At 36.2% G+C, this 22,372-nt stretch overlaps 1 protein-coding gene across 2 annotated transcripts in view; it reads right to left on the bottom strand.

Moving 5' to 3' along the window:
* The window catches only part of TIA1 (TIA1 cytotoxic granule associated RNA binding protein), a gene marked incomplete at its 5' end in the record, with an annotated part of 30,978 nt that extends 10,763 nt beyond the window's left edge, over positions 1 to 20,215 (bottom strand). The window contains 7 exons of one of the 2 annotated variants that reach the window (XM_081101467.1): positions 292 to 367; positions 3,488 to 3,575; positions 4,795 to 4,827; positions 5,000 to 5,054; positions 5,758 to 5,856; positions 9,486 to 9,582; positions 20,190 to 20,215. In XM_081101467.1, coding sequence (XP_080957593.1) covers positions 292 to 367; positions 3,488 to 3,575; positions 4,795 to 4,827; positions 5,000 to 5,054; positions 5,758 to 5,856; positions 9,486 to 9,582; positions 20,190 to 20,215 — 474 coding nt within the window. Of the gene's footprint in view, positions 1 to 291; positions 368 to 3,487; positions 3,576 to 4,794; positions 4,828 to 4,999; positions 5,055 to 5,757; positions 5,857 to 9,485; positions 9,583 to 20,189 lie in introns of those variants that run through there. The other variant, XM_081101468.1, reaches the window with a different exon arrangement.
* Positions 20,216 to 22,372: the final 2,157 nt, after the last annotated feature.

The raw sequence follows: 22,372 nt of genomic DNA, 5'->3' as shown, positions 1-22,372 counted from the left end.
CGGAGGGTGGGGCAGGAACTGGGAGGAGGGGAGTTATGGGGGGGGAAAAAGAGGAACAAATGTAATAATCTGAACAATAAAGATTTAATTAAAAAAATAAAATAAAATAAATAAAACAGGGAGATAATGAACATATCCTTTAGTGAGGGTGGTTAATTATCAATGAGATGAACAAATGCCCAGTGAAAGAAAAAACTATTAAAACAAAATGAGTATTTTAATTCTTTACTCTTGAAGCACTGTACATGCACTTTTTCTTTTTTTTTCACATGCACTTTTTATTGAGCTCACCCATTTGTTGAAAAAGGAGACAAAGCCATAGCCCTTAGATTTTCCTGTTGCCATGTCTTTTACCACTCGGGCATCTCTGAAATTAGAACAATCAGAAGTTTAGGTTTGCAAACTCTCCTGTGTATGTCAAGTGAGAATTTCACACACAACTTATTTTCATGTTTCATCTTCATTAAAATGAACCTTTAATGCAAATTCACCTTTTATTCTATAAAATTTATCATGTATTAGCAAATGAGGCTTAATTTTATAAACATGCAAATCAATAACGTCTTAAATATGTATATATACATTGTACAAAAACTGCTTCCCATTTCAAAAAGTTTAAACTTTTAAATATTAAGCATGGTGAAGACAGCTATTCAGATGAATTATTTAACCACTTACAGGGTTCACAGGCACATTAGATGAATGGCTTTCTTTAACCATGCAATTTATAACTTGCTATTTGATACCACATACTACCTAATCATTAAAATAGAAAACTGGAAACTAAGAGAATAAAAAACTTGTATATTCCCTAAATTAAGTACATTATTTTCTCAGATTAATTCATACCCCCGCCCCCTTTTGGACTATTGGTAAACTTTGAAAACTTGACATTTTCAGAAATGCTAAATAATTGAAGGAAAAAACTAGACACACATTTTAGTTTTAAATTATATATGAAAGGATTTTATACTGAATTTTAAAATAGCAATCATGTAAGATTGATTGGAAACTATAAGATATAAGAGCAAAATCTTAAAAAGTCAGAAAGTAAAAAAGCACGCCAACATTTATCCACTGTGAACCGTAGCTTGTAGTTAGCCAGGGCAATTCTGTCCATTCTTCAGAGATACTCTGCAAAATAACCAGACCCCTATTATTTGAGATTGAGTAAAAAACCCAACCATGATAGCTAAAACTCCATACCTCAAAAAATTGGACTCAAATTGTGCTTCACAGGCAAATCTGCTTTTAAGTTAGCCAGGTATGTTACAATGCTTGTTCTCTCAGGACACATGAACAAAACAGGCACTTTCACAACAAAAACCCAAGTCAGAAAGCCATGCAATATAATTTTATATTAAAGTATACGTAAGCATATTCTGATCAACTTCAAAGTGATTTATGAAATTTTTAAGGACAAAATGACAAAGAGGTAGTGGTAAAAAAGGAAAACTAATGCAAGTCATTTCTTAATATGTAAAAATACTTATTATCTGTAAGGTACACATGCATTAATTTGGTAGCTGATTCACTTCTATATCAAAATTCGTTAGATTACTCAAAACTCAAGGAATAGAAAGTTTACTATATTAATTAAGAGAAAGAAAGTACTATATTTTTTATACTAATATTTTAATAGGTCACCATTTACTGCATGTCTTCTATAACTCACTGTTGTAGGGTCTCTACTCAGACTTTCATAAGAACCTTTCAATATATATAGTTATCAACTTATCTCCTTTAACAAAAAAAAAATCAGAAAATGATGCTACCCTACTGAAAATGGTTCTTTTGAATTTAGGAACACACTGCTTGAGTAGCATAAAGTTTCAATATTATTTATATATTACCTCAACTGAAAATTATAAAATTTAAGGGACGGCCTTACCCAAGAAAAACTAATATATATATATTAACCATGGTTGGCCTTAATAAAATCTAGACTATAATTATGATACCAACATATTTAACAAAAAGAAATTATTGACCCATGATTAAAAAGTCATGAAATTACTAAAATTTGAATGTCATTTAACTTGAGCTCACTGTTAAATAATCTTTATCTAATCCCAAACTAAAATTCCCATGTTTTCAGAATTTACTTCAATCAAAATTAAAGCATTTAATAAAATAGCTATATAACCTGTTAAAATGTTAGAAAATTTTCTTTCTAGAGTTAAGTTTCAGGAAATGTTAGCCTTGAAATACATTTAATTCTTACTTATTTCTGAAAGGATTCTCTAAGGAAGAAGCAACAAATATCTAGACCAGGGTTCTTTAATCCTTCTTTAATCCTTTTATGGTCCTATGACTACTCTGAAAATAGAATAAAACTTACAAAAGATACTCCACACCAAAAGGAAAACAAACACAACACTTTTGCATACAGAGACTTATAGAGCCTTTGAGAGGCCAAGGGTTAATACCTTCCAGTATAGATACTTGAAAGCAAGTTAACCATCATCAAAACCCTATGACAGATTAAAGGGAACAATAAATTAGAACTTATTTTCCCAATCAGTTCTCATAAAGGAAAATGTCACCTAACAAAAGAGTCTGTTTGTAAACCATAATTTTGCAATTGCCTCTAACTATGCATGTTCATCATCCTACCAATGAACTACAACCCTTCAAACGAAAACTCCCAAAATTCATCACCTATTCTATTGGCACTTAACTTTCTCCTCACCTCATCTTTGCTGTTGGTCTGCTCATGAAACCAAACCAAAGCTAGTGTTTCCTTTGTGCTTCAGTTAAGATAATGTACTACTCTTCTAGCTGGAACAACAATAAAGTAACCAGAAACCCTAAAAAAATTCTGTTTTCTAAATTCAGTGATTACATGCAAAAAAGTACTATTATCAAATTATTATTCTTACTCTATTATGACATGTTTTTCAAAATATTAGAATTTTTTTCTGATGAATACTACCTTGAGTGAGTTATTTACAAAGAGCTTAAACTGTATATTTAATAACAAATGCGAGCAGGACAGAGCTTCACAAAAAACTAAAAGGCATTATTACTGTTGTTAGTAACAACAACAAAAGGTTTGGTTGCCTTGAAATTAACACTTAGTAACTATTTTGGGGGTTAAAATGAGGTTTCTTTTTGTTAAAATATATTTTAACACAAAATGCATGGTATCATACAAGTGCCCAAAAGGCCTAAATTCCTTAGTCACAGCACAAGTTTACTAAAGACTATGACCAAGCTAGCAAGACACTTATACATGAAGAAATATGTAGAATAGTAAATTTGTCTCAAAAGCTAATGCTAATTGAAAAAAAGACTTTAAGGTAATTGAAGACCAAAGATTTATTTAATGGAAAAAAAATCTTTGGCTCTTAACTGCTTAAATAGCCTCTAAACAATGTAATCCCTTATATTCAAGTGTGAAAATTAATAAACAAAATTCACAGTATATTTTCAAAGTACTTCTAAATAAGATTGTTTCTAATTAAAAGTATCTTCTGTTACTTACGATATTCTTCCAAATGGCGCAAATGCAGCTTTTATATCTTCAGTTGTTATTTCTGGACTGAGATCACCAACAAAGACATGGAAATGATCTTATAAGGGGAAGGTAAGGGGAAGTGAAAAGAAAAATAAAATTTTAGAATTTAAAAATACTGAAATTTATTCAATAAATTATTCTTAAAAGAATTTATGGATTATAGTAACATACAAATAAAACACTACTCTATATCTATACAAATTCTATCAATTTTAAACATAATGACTCAAGGTGACAATACCTCCTAAAGACTGATATATCTGACAGATATTCTGCTTACAGCCAATTGTTATTCTGGCCTAAGAAAATAAACTAATAATATATAAGTTTTGCATAAAAAAATTAATGACTTCATTACTGTTTTAATAGCAATTATTTACATTTAATCAGTTTACCACTATAATAAAGCTTTACAATTTAAAATAAAATAGTGGTATTGTGAGTTATGTAGACTAGATTTGCCTCAGTTAAGACAATTCACTGAAGCTAGACATGATATACGTGGTTTAACCATATTTTGTGAAGAACAAGCAAAGAAATACCTTGCATTGCAACAGTTTGATGTTAAAGTATTTGACAGTTTTCTCAAAAGCCAACAGTTTTGGTTGCCCAGACATTACACCATTCAGTTTATGTGAATCCATGTGCATGTGAACTAAGACTGAAGGCAACAAAATGAAAACAGTAATCCCTTCATTTTATATTAGAGCCATTAAAAAAGCATTGGAGAGAAATAACGATCTCATGTGAAGTTTAAAAAAAAAAAGACAATGCTCAAGAAAAGAAACACTTAAAAAATACAAAATAGTTGTATCAACATTTTTAAATAGACATATATATTAATTTTGACAAAATATATTTGGAAAGAAAAGTTACCCCTACTTGGCAGGCCTTAAGCAACATATTGTGTTGCCATTTGGGAAACAGTTTCAGGAGCAACTCAAGCAATCAGAAGATCTGGATATGGAGCACAGATCGTGACCTCAAGGAAGCAGGGTATCTTGCCCTTTAGTTGGTGAAAGTATTTCTAAGGCATCAGCTGCCTCCAAGAGGGTCAGAGAGCTTGAAATAGCACCAAAGTAGTGGACAAGCCACACTTGGTCAACACTGGGAAGAAGGGGGAAAAATATTGCCAGAGACAAATAGAAATACAACCACCTCCCTCCCCACTCCCCCCAATATCAAACAAACAAACAAACAAAAAAAACAACTTCAGGTGGTTAGTGAATACCCTTTCAAGAGATTTCATTTTATGTTTAAGAAGATACAATTACCTTGTGAACGCTGTGTGCTGACAACGGTACTACCTGATGACAAAGATTAGATTTGTTCTTAAATTTATTAACACAAACACATTCAATCATATCTTAGGATAAAGATCAAAACATTACTGCAAACACGTATGATGTTTTTATGCTTTACAATAAAACTACTGTGTACAATAAAAACAAATGTTCAAAGAGTATAATATATACTTACTGCTTGTATCTTTCTTTTGACTGCTGGGGGTTGTTGCCCAATTCACTTTGACTTCCTAAAAAAATTTTTTTCTACATTTATATTCCATAATAATAAAGCTCAAAATCAGATATTATAAGATTTGCATCTGTATACACATAGGAATGTATATCTTTGAGATGAAATAGGTATCAGTTCTGGTCAAAGTTTCTTATCATTTAACCTACACCTATGCAAATAATGTTGTCAAATCCTAATCTTATATACTTATCTGTTAATGTTGAATCAACCTTTTTTATCTAAAGTACCTTCTAGTCTTTCCCATTAGTATCCAATGTTCCTAGATGTTTCATCCAAGCTTGAGTAATTCAATAAATATTTTAGTATTTATCATGTGCAATAAACATGTCCTCTAAAAGCTTTAGCCCACCTTTTTAATAATGTGATTTTTTGCGATAAAGTAAATATAATGTTTCTAAAAAGTAAACAAAGCTGTGCAACTGAAATTTCTAGTTTGGCCTGGCCAGTGTAGCTAAGTGACCAGTTTCAGATTTGACCCCCACCCCAGTTAGGGTGCAGGCGGGAGGCAACCAATTGATGTGTCTCACATATATGTGGTGTGTGTGTCTCTCTCCCTCCTTCCCTCCCTTCCGCCTCCCTCCCTTCCACTCTCTCTAAAAAAAAAAAATCAATGAACAAAAATATCCTCAAGTTGAGGATTAACAACAACAACAACAATAAATTTCTAGTTCAAGTCACCTTTAATTATGACAGCTTACCTTACCCATTATCTTCCGCCCATTCATAGCAGCCAGTGCTGCAGCTGCATGACGATGCTCATAAAACTCCACAAAACAATATGGATCATTTCCAGCTGTCTGTTGAAGAAAAAAACACAATAGCCAATTTTAAGTTGTATACTCCCATTACCTTAAAATTATAACATCTCATTTACCAGGCCAATGGAAAATAGAGGGTCCATTCCACAAGTAAATCTTTAGATAAGGAAATAAACAGTTAAAAATGAGCTATTTTTGCCAGGACGGTGTCACTCAGTGGTTGAGCACTGACCTATAAACCAAGAGGTCACGATTCGATTCCCGGTGGTTTGATTCCCGATAGGGGCCCGTGTTGTGGGCTCAATTCCCAGTGTGGAGCATACAAAAAGCAGCCAGTTAATGATTCTCTCTCATCATTGATGTTTCTCTCTCTCTCTCCCTCTCCTTCCTCCCTGAAATCAATAAAAATATATTATTTTTAAAAAATGACCTATTTTTATAGAAAGCTATCTTTATTAACAAGTTATACTATTCTACTATATATAATTTAATCTTTTATTAATAATTAAATGTCCTAATTATGGACAGATGAATATATAGCTACATTCTCCCCATCATCATACAATACAATCTTTTTTTAAGCTACAGAGGTTAAGTTTGACTAGAATCCTATATTCTCAAGTGTTGGTATTGGTTTTTCTGCTTCTTCCCTGTGATGTTACCTTTTATGTACATAAATGTACATAAAGACTTGCTACCTCTAACTTAGTGAGTAGCAGAAAATACCAACCAACTATCTCAAGCTTGTTTATAAAATATAAATAGGCTCTGAAAACTGAAGAGGTCCTTTGCTAAGTAAAGTTTTAGAGTAGGTTTTAGAATTTGGACTTTCTGACATCATTTTTCAGCTGCTTAGTAGTCTTTTAAAAATCCTCTTTTTTGCTGGTGTTCCAGGTAGTTGACATTTGATAATATGTGAAGCATGGATGTTTTATTGTAAATTAAGGCAGAAAAAATACCCAATATCTTATACCTATCAGTGCAAAATATCAAATGACTTCATAGAGTATTTAAAAATTCTTTCTATACTCTCCTAAAATAAGTAAACGACTAGAATGAGCCCGGCCAGTGTCGCTCAGTGGACTGAGCATGTCCCATGCACCAAGAGGTGTCTGGTTTGATTCTCAGTCAGGGCACATGCCTGGGTTGCTGGCTAGATCCTACGTAGGGGTGTGCAGAAGGCAGCTGATGATGATGTCTCTCCCTCCTCTCTTTAAAATAAAAATGTATTTTAAAAAAAGACTAGAATGATACCAAAATAAAAGTAGCATTTTGTTTCAAGCACAATAGTTTAAAAAATTCATTGGTAATGATCTTTAAGAAATTTAGAGGCTCTGGCCAGTGCTGCCCAGTGGTTAGAGTGTTGGCCCATGCACAGGAGGTTATAGGTTTGATTCCTAGCCCCAGTCAGGGTTCGTGCGAGAGGCAACCAATCAATGTCTCTCTTTCCCTCTCCCTCCTTCCCTTCCAGTCTCTCTAAAAATCAATGGAAAAAATATCCATGCAGATTGAAAAAAAAGAATTTTAGAGGTAATCACAAGTTGATATTGACATTACCCATTATTTTATTTAAAAAACATTAGGGAATATAAAAATGTTTTAAAAATTGTATAACTCAAACTAACACTACACTTAATGAGAATTCTACTACAAAGATCAATGTTGATAGGCATAAAAAAGTAATATATTTAAGAGTAGAGCAATAAACTGAAAAAGAGTATCACTTTAGTTAATTGATTTGTACCCCCCAAAAACTATTTTTAGATAAGAAGAATGTAAGCATACACATTATCAGTCTCAATACTCCAGGAAGTGTAAAATGCAGAAATATGAACACCAGTCCTACAATATGAAGAGACTGAAATACAGACTTTAATAATAATAAAAACAAAATGTTAATCTAAGCCTTTGAGTGATAAAAAACCAAAATTTATACAAAGTGGCAAAGGCTAACACAGCTAGTCTTTCTGAAGGTCAAGCAGTCATTAATATTTTGCCTAGTGATCTTTACCAGACAAATATCAAGAATGAACCAGACAAGGAGAGAATGGCAGCTTATAAACCAATGAAGAGGCTTTATATTCAGATAGTTCAATCTGAATATACATGCTTGCTTTGCCTTATTTCTGTTTTTTTTTGTTTGGTTGTTTTGTGTATTTTTTTTGGGGGGGGGGTTGTTGTAAATCCTCACCGAGGATATTTTTTCCCTTTTTTTTTTTTTTGAGAGAGAGAGTGTGGAAGGGTGGGGGGAGGGTAGAGAAATATTGATGTGAAAGAGACACATCGATTGGTTGCCTCCCACACACTCTTGACTGGAGCAGGGGATCAAACTGCAACCCAGATACATGCTCTTGAATGGGAATCGAACCTGAGACCATTCTGTGAACTCTAACCACTAAGCACTGAGCCCACCAGCCAGGGATGCTTTGCCTTAATTCTGCATATATTAAATGGGAATAATGTGCTTTACAAAGTTTCTGTTTAACATTTGTGATATGCATCAGGGTTAAAATAACAGGTAAGCATTTAAAAAATGCTATTACTGGGACAAGGAAGTAGACCCACATCAAGGAAAATTGGTTTTAAGTTTTCCATCATTTTACAGTCTCTACTTTATCTTTCTTTATGGATACAGGGATCTTTTCTTCTTTATCCAAGGGCATACAGATATTAAATATAAAGAAAACACTTAAGAAAATAAAGAACAAAAACATTAATTGAAGCCATCTATAGTAAATGCAGAAGACCCTGCTACTTAGAAGGTTTGACCTTTTAAAATCTTAGACAACAAAAAAGCCAATTGGCTAAACAATTACTTTTAAAAATATATTTTTATTCATTTTTTGAGAGAGTGGGAAACATTGATCAGCTGCATCCCGCACGCCCCCTACTGGGGACTGAGCCTGAAATCCAGGCATGTGCCCTGACTTGGAATCAAACAGTCAAACTTTAAATGCACTGCATGATGCCCAACCAACTGAGCCATACCTGTCAGGCTAAACAACTACTTTCTAAATACGAAGTAAAAAGAGAGATAAACTGGAAAACAATAGAAAAAAAAAGTAGCAGATACACATACTGGTATATGATTTTTTTCCTGGAGAAAAGAAAACTAAAAGGAAAGACTGTGGATAAATGGATTCTCATTAGCACTGTCTTTCCCATCAAAAAATTTTTAAATGTATTTTTATGCATGTTATGATTCAGGGTTAACACCTATTAGATGAATTAATTTTTTCTATACATTAAGGTCTGAGGGATGGTGATTGCCATAATGCAAGGAAAACTTGAATCACAGCCTTTAAAAATAAAGTTACAAACATTTCACAGTATCACATGTCTATTTTTTGACCCAATGTCCTAATCTAATTGTAATAACTGAATTTCTTAATTAGGCTATCAACTAATACCACATATAAAATAATTCTGATATGTCAATGCACCTTAAAAAGGTGTCTATTTCTCATCTACTCTAGAAATGATTAGTTCTGCTCTCCCTTTATTTAATAAAACAAATTAAACTCAGTGTCCAAAACTAATTCACTACAAGTTGACTAAAATCCCTATGCATTCAGACTATATAAACTAATATGAGAGTTCCTGGAAATAATGGATTTAAATAATATACATAAAAAAGAAAAAAGTTAACTAAAGTAAAATACCCTTACATCCATAATCATTTTGCAGTTTTTACAAGGTCCAATCTGGCTAAAGAGCTGAAGAATTAGAGCTTCTGTCACATCTCTGGAAAGGTTACCGACATATCTGAAACACAAAGAAAAATATTTACCATTTAAATTAGCTTCTTTTGATCAGTTTCTACAGTTGCTTATTGAAAAATGAGTTTAGGAGTAGGTAGATCTTTACCCTAAACTACACTATTTGGGAATAGCTTATAAAAGTTTGCTGAAACTTTAAAATCTTTTTCAAAATGGATGTAATATATGCAACCTGCAAGTATATTAGACACTGCTAGTAGAGGGAAAGCTAATGTGTGTTTTTAGTCAAGGTGTTGCAAATTAAACCTGTTATTTCCAAGTTCCTAGGCTTACCTTAGAAAGATATTGCTTTAAAAATCTCTCAAATCAATCATTAGATATACAGAACATTTTATACAAACAATAGTGGAAACCTCTGCAATTCTTTCTATTACAGTATTCCTAAGAACAATAAAATTTCCTCAATTTTTAATTCACAATTCTCCTAACACTTTCCAATTTAGGTTTACTTTGGTTTACACAATAAACGTATTTTTTGAAAAATCGCAGGTAAATAATTTATCAGGTGTTGTAAATGCTCACAAAGGGATGGAAAAACCTGCCAGTGGATATCACTGATCAGTGGATATGGACAGATAATATGCATTTGTGACTAGCAAACTTAGCTAGTATAGTGTATTAGAAGACCACATGACTGGGATAATCTTTATTTAAAGAGTTTATAAGTAAATTTTCAAAATAGGACTTTGAAACCAGATTACCTCTAGACATGTTAGAGTTAGAGGGTTATCACTTCTGAAATAGAGAATGTAGACTCTCAACAACTGTATTTCTTATTCTTCTGCCAAGAATCCTTTAGAAAGGGAAAACAGGTTGAAAGATCCAGACTTGCCCTGATTCGTTTGGCTCAGTGGTTAGAGGGTTTCAGGCTTGATCCGGGAGGCAACCAATCGATGTTTTTTTCTCTCTCTCTCTCTCTCTTCCCCCTTCCCTCCCTTCCACTCTCTAAAAATCAATGGAGCCTGGCCAGTGTTGCTCAGTGGGTTAGTATCAACCTATGAATCAGGAAATCGGGGTTTGATTCCAGGTCAGGGCATATGCCGTGGTTGTGGGCTCGACCTCCATTTCAGGGTGTGTAGGAGGCAGCCAATTGATGATTCTCTCTCATCATTGATGTTTCTACCTCTCTCCCTCTCCTCTCTGAAATCAATAAAAAAAAAAAAAGATTTTGTTTAAAGTGAGAAAGAGAGAAGTATCAATGTGAGAGAGGCTGACTCCTGCACATGCCCTACAAGGGATCAAGCCCGCAGCCCGTGCATGTGCCCTCACTGGGAATAGAACCATCAACTCCTGGCTCATAGGTCAATGCTCAACCACTGAGCAACACTGGCTGGGACCAAAGTTCTCACTTTTAAAATAGGGTTTTCCCTTCCCAGTTGTTAAGTGATCTATGTGATAACTTTGGCAGCCTGAAAATACTCATGGTATAATACCCATAGGACTTACACATAGTTAATTTAATGTGGCCTGCCTAAATTTATTGATTAGCATTTTTCTGTAAAGAACTTTTCCCTCATCAACTAGAGCTATTAGATTACACTACAATGGAGTTTCTAATCAAAAGGCAAGGTAAATGCTTATAGGAGATAATGCTTCTTTCCCTCTAATTACTGAGTTTCAGAACAAGGACTTGGTATAATACTAACCTTTGATCCTGGAAAAACTGTTATTGGGTAGATGTTGGCTTTGCTTTTTTGAGTATCATTATTCTATCTGATAGATTCAGTACTTCTCCCTTTACCATTTTAACCTATTCCAGTGCCTTCACCACTCAATATGTTTGTTGAATGGGTAAATGGAAGGAAGGAAATGAATCCATGTTTCTGAAATGTATAAATGTTTATTTTTCTGGGAAAAGAGTCCGTATCTTTTTTTGTTATTAATCCTCACCCAAGGGTATATTTTTCATTCCTCTCTCAACTCAATAAAAATATTAAAAAAAAAAAAAAGTGAGATCCCTAGCCAGTTTGGCTCAGTGGATAGACCATCAGCCTGCGGACCAAAGGGTCCAAGTTCGATTCCAGTCAAGGGCATGTACCTAGGTTGCAGGCTCTTCCCTGGCCTGGGGCCCTGGTCAGGGCTCCTACAGGAGGCAATCAACAGATGTGTTTCTCTCACATCGATGTTTCTTTCTGTCTCTCCTTCTCTCTTTCATTCTCTCTAAAAATCAATGGAAAAATATCCTCAAGTGAGGATTGAAAAAAAAAAAAAAGTGAGAGCTTTGGCTGTTTTACCATTTTGACCCAGTGATCAAACTTCAAATCGCTTTATAGATGAGACTTTGTGTGTTCAATATGAATTATACATCACCTGTGAAGTAGTCAACTCAAAAAGGTCTAACTTGAATCTAGTCAAGCTTAAATTTTAAAGCTTACCAAATATTGGACATATAAAACATATAAAAACAATTACATATATTTAGATATGGGATACTGTATAAGGCAACTTACTTGATCTCTTCAAAATATTATTGTTCTAAAACAAAGTAATAAAAGGGAAGTCGGCTAGCGTGGCTCAAAGGTTGAGCATGGACATATGAACCAGGAGGTCATGGTTCAATTCCCAGTCAGGGAAGATGCCTGGGTTGTGGGCTTGATCCCTAGTGTGGGCCATGCAGGAGGCAGCCGATAAATGATTCTCATTATTGATGTCTCTCTCTCTCTCCCTCTCCCTTCCTCTCTGAAATCAATAATATATTTAAAAAAGGGGGGGAGGACTGTTCTTCATTTAAATGACTTAAAAAGACACCTACAACTAAATATAATAAGTAATACTTGACTGAATCCTGGATGGGGGAGGAGATAGCTTTTTCTTGCAGAACTCTAATAAATGTAGAAGGAATGAGGAAAATGATCATTAAAAAACCACAGTAACTGCGAATGGCAAAATCCACCCATGGATATTTTATAGTTGATATAATTTTAAGGAGAAATAGGGTGTGTAGAGCCTTAAATTATCTCCCATAAAATACTTATTAATTACTGGTTTCAACCAATGAAATGATTGTTTTAACGTATATTCACAAATTCTTTGATATGCCTTCCTCTATGAAATGGAGCTTATTTTCTCTCTCCTTCAGTCTGGGTTAGTCTTAGTGACTCAATTCGAATTAACAGAGTATATTGAGAAAAGTAGTCACTGTACAGTGAAGAAACAGTACCCTTCAAAAGTGCCATGATCATTAAAGTTATCTTCTCATATTAAAGGAGAATAAAGAGACAAAACTAAATACAGTGGTATCTTGGAATGGACCCTGGAATAGAAAAAAGACATTAGTGGAAAAACTGGGGAAACTAGAATAAACCTTGCATTGTACCATGCTAATTTCTTAGTTTTGATAAGTATACCATGGTTATGTAAGTTGTTAACATTAAGGGAGTATGGGTGAAGATTATATGAGAACTGTACTTTCTCTGTAACTCTTCTGTGTCTCACTTGACTCTTGTACCCATAAGAAATTCTCAGGATTGCAATGACTAAATGAAAAAAAAAAAAAAAAGGCTCTTCCAGGGTGTGGTGGGAGATAGGTGGAGGGGGGTAAAGTGTGTGTGGGGAACGGGAACATCTGTAATGCTGTCAACAATAAAAAAATATATATATTTTAAAAATGGCTCTTCTGAAAATTTAATTCTAACATCTACGTATTTTTTAAAAAATATATATTTTATTGATTTTTTACAGAGAGGAAGGGAGAGAGATAGAGAGTTAGAAACATCGATGAGAAACATCGATCAGCTGCCTCCTGCACACCTCCTGCTGGGGATGTGCCCGCAACCAAGGTACATGCCCTTGACCAGAATCGAACCTGGGACCCTTCAGTCTGTAGGCCGACGCTCTATCCACTGAGCCAAACCGGTTAAGGCACATCTACGTATTTTTAAAAAGCTAGATAACCTAGTGAGAAGTGCATAATATTTAGGGAACCTGGATTTTAACATCTGAGAAACATTTTCTGAGTGACATTAACTAATCTGAAGATATGAAGAAAAAAACACACGATTAAGCTACTCTAAAAAGCACTAGGGGGCCTTGCCTGGGTATATCAGTTGGTTAGAGTGTCACCCCGATATGCCAAGGTTTCTCGTTCGAATCCCAGTCAGGGCATATACAAAAGTCAACCAATAAATAAGTGAAACAACAAACTGATAATCAATCAATCAATCACTGTGGTTTGTATTGCCTTTCATTTGTTTATTTGATGTAAGCTCCAGGAGCCTCTATGAATTAACTCTACACACAGCCGTTTAGAGAAATGCTCTTAGGAGGAAGTTACAGAAACAACTTGCTCTCAGCCTTAGGCACCATTACAATAAAGTACAAGTAACATATATAACATTTTCATATCAAAGACATCAAAGGACAAAATCTGTTTTTCTTGTACTAATAAAAATACTGCATTACATTACTTTTTTCTTTTTACAAATAAGTTAATCACTAATACCTACCTCAAAATTTTAAAAACTTAATGATGTTATAACTTTCTATGTCTATTTGCTAAATAGGAGTTTGAGACAGAAAGCCCAAATTTGAAATCTGCAGAACCTTTTTATAGACAAAACTAGAGACCCAGTGCATGAGTATGAGTGTGTGTGTGTGTGTGTGTGTGTGTGTGTGTGTGTGTGTCCCTCAGCCAGGCCTGTGCTCTCTTGCAGTCCAGGAGCCCTCAGGGGATGTCCAACTGATGGCTTAGGGAGCGGGCCTAAGCTGTCAGTCAGACATCCTTAGTGCCCTTAGTGCTGCTTCGGAGGCGAGAGAGGCTCCTGCCACCGCCGCTGCGCTCACCAGCAGTGAACCCAGCTTCCGTGGGAGCGCACTGACCACTAGGGAGCAGCTCCTGCGTTGAGCGTCTGCCCCCTGGTGGTCAGTGCATGTCATAGCAACTGGTCGTTCTGCCATTTGGTCGATTTGCATATTAGCCTTTTATTATATAGGATACTTTCAACAGAAAATACACAAGTTTTTTAGTTTGTAGAATGCTCTATATTTTACAAAGTTAATTCTCAATTTTATTTATTTTTAAATATATTTTTATTGATTTCAGAGAAGGGAGAGAGATAGAAACATCAATGATAAGAGAGAATCATTGTTCTACTGCCTCCTGCATCCCCCTTTACTGGGGATCAAGCCCATAACTTGGGCATGTGCCCTGCCTGGGAATCAAACACTGACTTCCTGGTATATAGGTTGGTCGACGCTCAACCACTGAGGCACTCTGGCCCGGCATTTCTCAATTTCATATATAAATATTTAGTTGTTTCATACTAAACAACTTACCAAAAGATTTCCCATAAACAGTATGAATTTAAGTTAACATGTTTAGAGGATTCATTTTTTGACCACCAAACATCTTCCTATTTTTAGAAAAATCCTCATCCTAAGGCAGAGCCTGACTTCTCTATAGAAGATGAAAAGCCTAGATATGGTTTTATCTTTTTTTGTATTTGATCTAGACTAAGTCAATTAGAGATACCAGTCCTCAACCTATAGGGCTTAAAGAAGCAGAGCATGAAGAGAATCCATTTTGGTGGCAAATAGCAATGGAGTCCCATGTCAGTGAATCTGATCCTCAGTGGATTCAGTACTAGTATCTTTTCTGGGATGGCCTGTGGCTTGATTAGGACTATGGCCTGACAGTTTCCTTTCCTGAACATTTTCCAAGACAGGTTCCATAACCTTCCTACAAATTTTGGTAGTGTCCTTTATCTTTGTTTTTGTTTTGTTAATCTTCACCCAAGGATATTTTTTCCACTGAATTTTAGAGAGTGGGAGGCAGGGTGGGGGAGGTGGTGGGAAAAGAGAGAGAAAGAGAAACATCAAAGTGAGAGAAACATTTAGTTGCCTCTTTCACACTGGGACTGGGGGTTGAACATGCAACCCAGGTATGTGCCCTTAACCAGAAATTGGTCTTCAGCTGACACTCAAACCACTGAGAAACACTGGCCAGGGGGTGTCCTTTATCTTTTTAATAAATTCCTTTTATGGTTAAAATTTTTTGCTGCTTGCATTTAAGAAAATCCTGACTGATACAAACATTGATACTCAAAGCAGTTGCAAGCCAAGGTTCCCTATTATGTCTACTGGTCTACTAAACAAAATTGTAATTTTCTTACATTTATTAGTTTTTATTTTTCAAAATATTTTTTGGGGAATAACATTAAAATGTCCCTTTTTAGCTGTTATGTGGAATTCTTGTTAGCAGCATGGATTGAAGTATCCCACATTATATCACCTCTGAGATCATATACTAACCTTGTGCAGAATGGAAAGTAAAGACAAGAAGAGAATTAACTTTAAGGCATATAGACTTCAATGAACTAAGAAATGCCTTCCTCCCTGGCTGGATAGCTTAGTTGGTTAGAGAGTCATCCCAGACAGGTAAAGGTTTCAGATTAGATCCCTGGTCAGAGCACATACAGGAATCAACCAATGAATGTGTGAATGAGTGACAAACTGATGTTTCTTTTTCTCCCTCTCTCTAAAATCAATAAATAAAAATTTTAAAGATAAAATAAAAAATGTCTTCCTTGGACAACTGGATAAATGAATATGAACTGTATATCAGTTAAAAATATTGTATCACCGTGGCCCCTGTGGCTCAGTGGTTGGAGCATCAGCACCAAAGGGCCTCAAGTTCGATTCCAGGGTGCAGGAAACATACCTGGGTTGCAGGTTCAATCCTCAGCCCCAGGTCTAGGTGCTTGCAGGAGGCAACCAGTAGATGTGCCTCTCTCACATCAATACTTCCCTCTCTCCCTCCCTTCTACTCTCTAAAAAACAACAAAAAACAAACAAATAAACCCCCCCAAAAAAATTCAATGGAAAAAATATCCTCAGGTGAGGATTAACAACAAAATTTCTATCAATGTAGTCATCTTAATATGAAAATTATATCATGGCTATGTAAGAGAATGCCCTTGTTCTTAGAAAGTATATGGTAAAGTAGCCCTAAAGTGTAATGATGTTTTCTCAAGTGGTTCAGAAAAAAAGGTAACTGCATTCTCACATAACTACTTTTGAATATTTGGCTATTAGCAATGGATAAATCCACACAAAAGTTACTTAACTCTTCAATGTACTATTTTTTGTTACTTTTCTGTTTTAAATTTTTCAGAATAAAAAGTTGCCGAAACCGGTTTGGCTCAGTGGATAGAGCGTCGGCCTGCAGACTCAAGGGTCCCGGGTTCGATTCCGGTCAAGGACATGTACCTGGGTTGCGGGCACATCCCCAGTGGGAGATGTGCAGGAGGCAGCTGATCGATGTTTCTCTCTCATCGATGTTTCTAACTCTCTATCTCTCTCCCTTCCTCTCTGTAAAAAATCAATAAAATATATTAAAAAAAAAGTTATTAATGAAAACTTGCCATTCTGCCAGGGATAGAATTTTGTATCAATTTAACATATATTTTTGAAGCTGATAACTAAGTTCAGAGAGTTATAAAACTGGATTCTAAAACATATATTAATTTATATTACTACAGCTCTAGAAAATTTAACCTGAAGAAAACATTTACAAAACAGAAAGCTGTGATGGGCTGTTCTGAGCCACAATCTATAATAATAAAAGCGTCATATACTAATTAGACCGGACGTCCTTCCAGACGACCTTCTGGATGAAGCTGGGGCTGCAAGGGAAGCCCGGGTCCCGGGTGCCGGGTGCCAGAGGGAAGCCAGTGCTGGCAGCCGGGGGAAGGAAGGCCTAACTCTTGACAAATTTCATGCATCAGACCTCTAGTTATTGGATAAAAATGTAGGTGGAAAAGGTCAATGGGGGGAAATAAGGGGACATCTATAACACTTTAAACAATAAAGATAAATTTATTAAGAAGTGCAGAATTCGATACGAAGCCTCTGTGAAAATTTTAATAAAAAACATAAATAGGTTTTTAGCTAATGATAAATCTGATAAAGAAATTTTTATTTATACTATATATCTACTGTCTAGAACCCTGCCTGGAACACTGTAAATGCTCTATAAATATCTTTAAAGAGATAACTGTACTCACAGAATTACTTTTGGATATTTGCAGTTTGCTAGGAAATTATCCCATTTTGCCTGAATTACTTTAGTTTGGGGGAAAAGGTGCATCTTTTACTAATTATGAAATTACGTAGAAGAGTAAATGCTTATATCTATATGTAAGCATTTATATAGGCAAAAGTAGGTGTACAGTTGTGAGTATGCTAATACTTATTAATTATTGTATTATTCCCACATGGATTGTAAACCTACCTTTGCCTACACACACACACACACACACACACACACACACACATTCTACACCAGCATCCTAACTTTACTATTAAACAACTGTCTACTCTTCACAAAGGATCGTCTGTATGATAGCTGAAACCCTTTTATGTTATCAGCTACGACCACCCTCACTTGGAGATCAGACTATATATAAACCAGCTTGAACAAATGTATCTAATACTATGGCTGAAGACATCCTAGATATTCATCTCAAAACTGTTCTCATTTTTACTTATATTTTGCAACAAGCTATCATTTTAAATGACTGTAATTACACATTGGTAAATATACTTATTGTTGACTTCATTCTCACATCCCACATCCAAACCACTGGTAATTGCTGTTGCTCTACTTTCAAACTATCTCCAGAATCCACCCACTTCTCACAATATATTTCCAAAGTATTGCTGACAAGAAATTGAATATTGGCAATTTCTAACTTAAGGTAATGCTGATCGGTATTTCTCTCTCATCGATGTTTCTGGCTCTCTGTTCCTCTCCCTTCCTCTCTGCGGAAAATCAATACAATATATTTTTTTAAAAAAAGAGCTGAAGATGTAAGAGTTGCAGAAAAATGAACAAAAAGTTTATGACCTTGGGTGACTTTAGCTTTTCCCCAGCTGCAAAATGGACCCATTTACTGCAGAGTTCTGATGGGGATTAAGCAAACAGGTAAAACACTTTACACAGAACCTAGCAAATCATAAGCACTCTAAGTATTTGTTTGAATAAAGCTTCCTTCATTATTCCTGCACTGCTTTTGTAGAATGGCCTGAAAAAGGTGAAGTTGTCTTCATTATTTGACATTCCCAAATCAACATGCTAAAAAGCTTAAGATCCCAGATATTTCTGGCAGTTTCTGAAATTAAAAAATCTGAAATAACTTAAGAATCTTAAATTTGAAGACATTATAAAAGATGAGCATTGTGTGTGCTGTTGGCTATATCAAACTTCTGGCAAAGAGGCCAGAGGAAAAAAAGATTTCCATAAACTCTATGGGCCAATAGTTTTCTAGGGAGTATTCACCTACAGATACAATCTTTCAAAAAAAAAAAACAACAACAAACAAAGGTCATGCACTAATTGCTGCAACCTATTAAAAAGATTCTTAAGGTAACTAACATTACCAGGTAAACTATGAAAAAGTTTAATCTATTAAAACAAGGGTGACTATTATTTCTCATACAGATAACAAAACAGAAACTTTTGGTGGCGAAAACAATAACTGCATTGTACTTCGTAACAACTCCAATGTCTACAGAGTTGCAGAAAGAAACCTAAAATTGTGTCTTTAACGCATAGAGTTCTCAAACTGTCGGTATTTCAAGAATTCAAACAAAAAGGTCTGTAAAAAAGTACTCAAGACTTTTTCTTCTTTTCCAGAGAAGTAACAATGACAGAACCAACTCTCCCAACATACTTTGAAAAACACAGGAGGATGCTGTGGGGGGCGGGAACCACACAACAAAGAAAATACCCACGCTGAGATCACTGAACACTGACTGTAAAAATTCCGAGGGGACTGAATAGATGCTAAAGGTATTTATCAACCGTTGTTTCATAAAGGGCTGCCTGCTCCTTCTGCAACATGTCAATGCTAACAGCAGCAAACGATGATCAAAAACGCATCAGATCCACTTCCCCTCGGTCGGCATACACCTCCGGGTGAGATTTCCAATTTCCAAAAGCAGTTTCCGAATCCTTAGGGTGTCCGGGTTTCGGCTCTTTGGTTGGGGGAGGAAGTGTTATCGAAGCGACTCCAAAAAGAGGTCAAAGAAAAAGCATTTGGCTTTTCTCCCCCCACCCCCTCCCCCCGCCCCCCGTAGGCAACTGCGAGAATAAAGTTTAACTCGCTGAAAACGAGTACAAGCAGCCTCGAGAAAATTAATGGGGGGAGGGGGGGATGGAAGAGTTTCAGGAGGAAATCAAAGTCAAATGAAAGGGAGTGGGCTGTGAAAGATCCAAACGGGTGACTGAAGCGGCGGGGGCGGGAAAGAGGAGGAGGCAGGCCTGGGACAAAAGGCAGGCTCGCCGAGACTACCGAGGTTTGAATGAAAACTCCCGTCTGCGGGCCCGAGCGCGCCGCGGGCCGCGGCGAGGCCAGAGGCCACCCTGCGGCGTCCACGGAAGGGCTTCGTGCCGAGGGTCGAGCCCCCCGCTGCCTCCGCCTCGTCCTCTCACAGCCGGGCGTCGGTCCCTAAGCCTTCAGGTGTGCGCTAAGGGGAGGGAGGCGTGGGCTCGCGGCGGCCACCGAGGGCCATAGGCGAGGGAGCAGCGAAGGACCGAGGCCTCCCTCCGGGGCGACCACCATCCCGCCCCCCTCATGGTTGCCTCAGACTCACAGAGTCTTGGGCATCTCGTCCTCCATGGCTGCTGCTGTCGCGGCGGCGCCTCTGGGTCCAGCTCCCTACCCTTTACTACCTCCCAAAACGTTTGAGTGGCTCTGGCTGCAGAATAGCGGGATTTCTCGGCGGACCGGAGGTTATCCCGCCTCCTTCTCCGGCGGCAATTACACTAAACCGCCCGGCCCAGCACGAACAATGAAGCCCCAATACAAGATGGCGGCGAGCCGGGAGCCTCAGAGCAGCCAGCGAAGTGACCCGGGCCGCGCATGCGCAGAACAATCTTGCACTTTCAACCTTCCGGCCGCCAGCGGCACCTCAACCCATAGGTTCACTTGTTGCGCAGACGCCCCTCCACCCGACATTAGGAGTTTCTCCGACTGCGCAGGCGTAAGGCTTAACTATTTCAGGACTTGCTTTTTGCCTTTTGAAACTTTTTTGTCTTCCCTCTCCAGTTTCGAATGTTTCAACAGTGAATTATGACATAAGCATTTTTCTAGAAATTAAGAATGTTTCGGGAAAAGAAAGGTTTGATAAACTCAAGTTATCTCATAGCGAGAGTAAAAAGGGCTGCGCCGCCCGGGAATCGAACCCGGGTCGCAAGAATGGGAATCTTGCATGATACCACTACACCAGCGGCGCCACTGGAAGCTAAGCTTGCTGAAATGTCTTAGGACTAAATGAAATCAAACATTCGATCCCAAAGGATGATTTATTTATTTAAAAACAAAAGTCTAAGAGTTTATAACCTGCTATTTTTCGTTGATATAAGAAATTTATCTTCCCAAATACAATTGAATGGCTGTTTCTATTTTTTTCTGTATAGAAAAGTCTCATATTTTTAAGTATTTTTTTTATTGTTAATAGTATTACAGATTCAATTAAAAATATTTTTTTATTTAAAAAAGTAAGAGTGCCCTAACCGGTTTAGCTCATTGGATAAGAGCGTCGGCCTGAGGACTGAAAGGTCCCAGGTTCGATTCCGGTCAAGGGCATGTACCTTGGTTGTGCAGGAGGCAGCTGATGTTTCTCTCTCATTGATGTTTCTAACTCTCTATCCCTCTCCCTTCTTCTCTGTAAAAAATCAATAAAATTATACTTTAAAAATAAATAAATAAAAAAGTAAGAGTTTCCAAACAAAAACTCATAGACAATAGTATGGTGGTTACCAAAGGGAAGGGGGAGGAGGTGAAGAGTAAAGGGGGTCAAATATATGGTGAGAGAATATTTGACTTTGGGTGGTGGACAAAATTTTACTAACCAGTGTCACTCCAATAATTTTAATTAAAAAAAATAAAAAGCTATAATGTATACCTATTTTTTAAAAAGTAAGAATTTCATTAGAAAAATTTGTCTTGTGTTAACTAGATTTTTGAGAGTCAGGAAAATACTTGTAGATCATTGCTGAATTTTCCTTTTTATTTGCATTTTTGTGGCATACTCAATGTACATTGGAAAATATTTTCTAATAATTATTTAATACAAATTGATCATAAGAACTCTAAAACCAAACGAGTCAGAGGATACATAAATTTAGGTCCTTTTTGAGGGGAGGCAGAAAAATAAGGGCTCTGAAATGTGGTTTAGTGACTAATTAGTCATTTTTATATTGCATTTAATAAGTTATGTGAAATATTTATTAAACATAGGCAATTGTGCACATCCAAAAATGAGATGTCTTCTTTGAAGTAGTTCCTTTAGACTATGATACTTTTGGATTTCCATTTTTGAATTTGTCTTTGGAATCTGTGGCACATCTTTTGGATTTTATTTAAAGATATAAAATAGTATTTTGAGGATGAATAAAACAAATGTTAATGGTGGATAGTATTTTCTAACAGCTTTTTAAAAATATATATGTTTCGCCGAAACCGGTTTGGCTCAGTGGATAGAGCGTCGGCCTGCGGACTGAAGGGTCCCAGGTTTGATTCCCGTCAAGGGCATGTACCTGGGTTGCGGGCACATCCCCAGTGGGGAGTGTACAAGAGGCAGCTGGTCGATGTTTCTCTCTCATCGATGTTTCTAACTCTCTATCTCTCTCCTTTCCTCTCTGTAAAAAAAACTCAATAAAATATATTTAAAAAGAATAATAAAAATATATATGTTTTTATTGATTTCAAAGATAGGAAGGGAAAGGGAGAGAGGGATAGAAACATCAATGATGAGAGAGAATCGTTGATTGG

Source organism: Myotis nattereri (assembly GCF_964212035.1).
Source record: "Myotis nattereri genome assembly, chromosome: 10".
NCBI classification, from domain to species: Eukaryota; Metazoa; Chordata; class Mammalia; order Chiroptera; family Vespertilionidae; genus Myotis; species Myotis nattereri.
The sequence above is the reverse complement of the archived record's forward strand: the minus strand, read 5'-3'. Positions and strand labels throughout refer to the sequence as shown.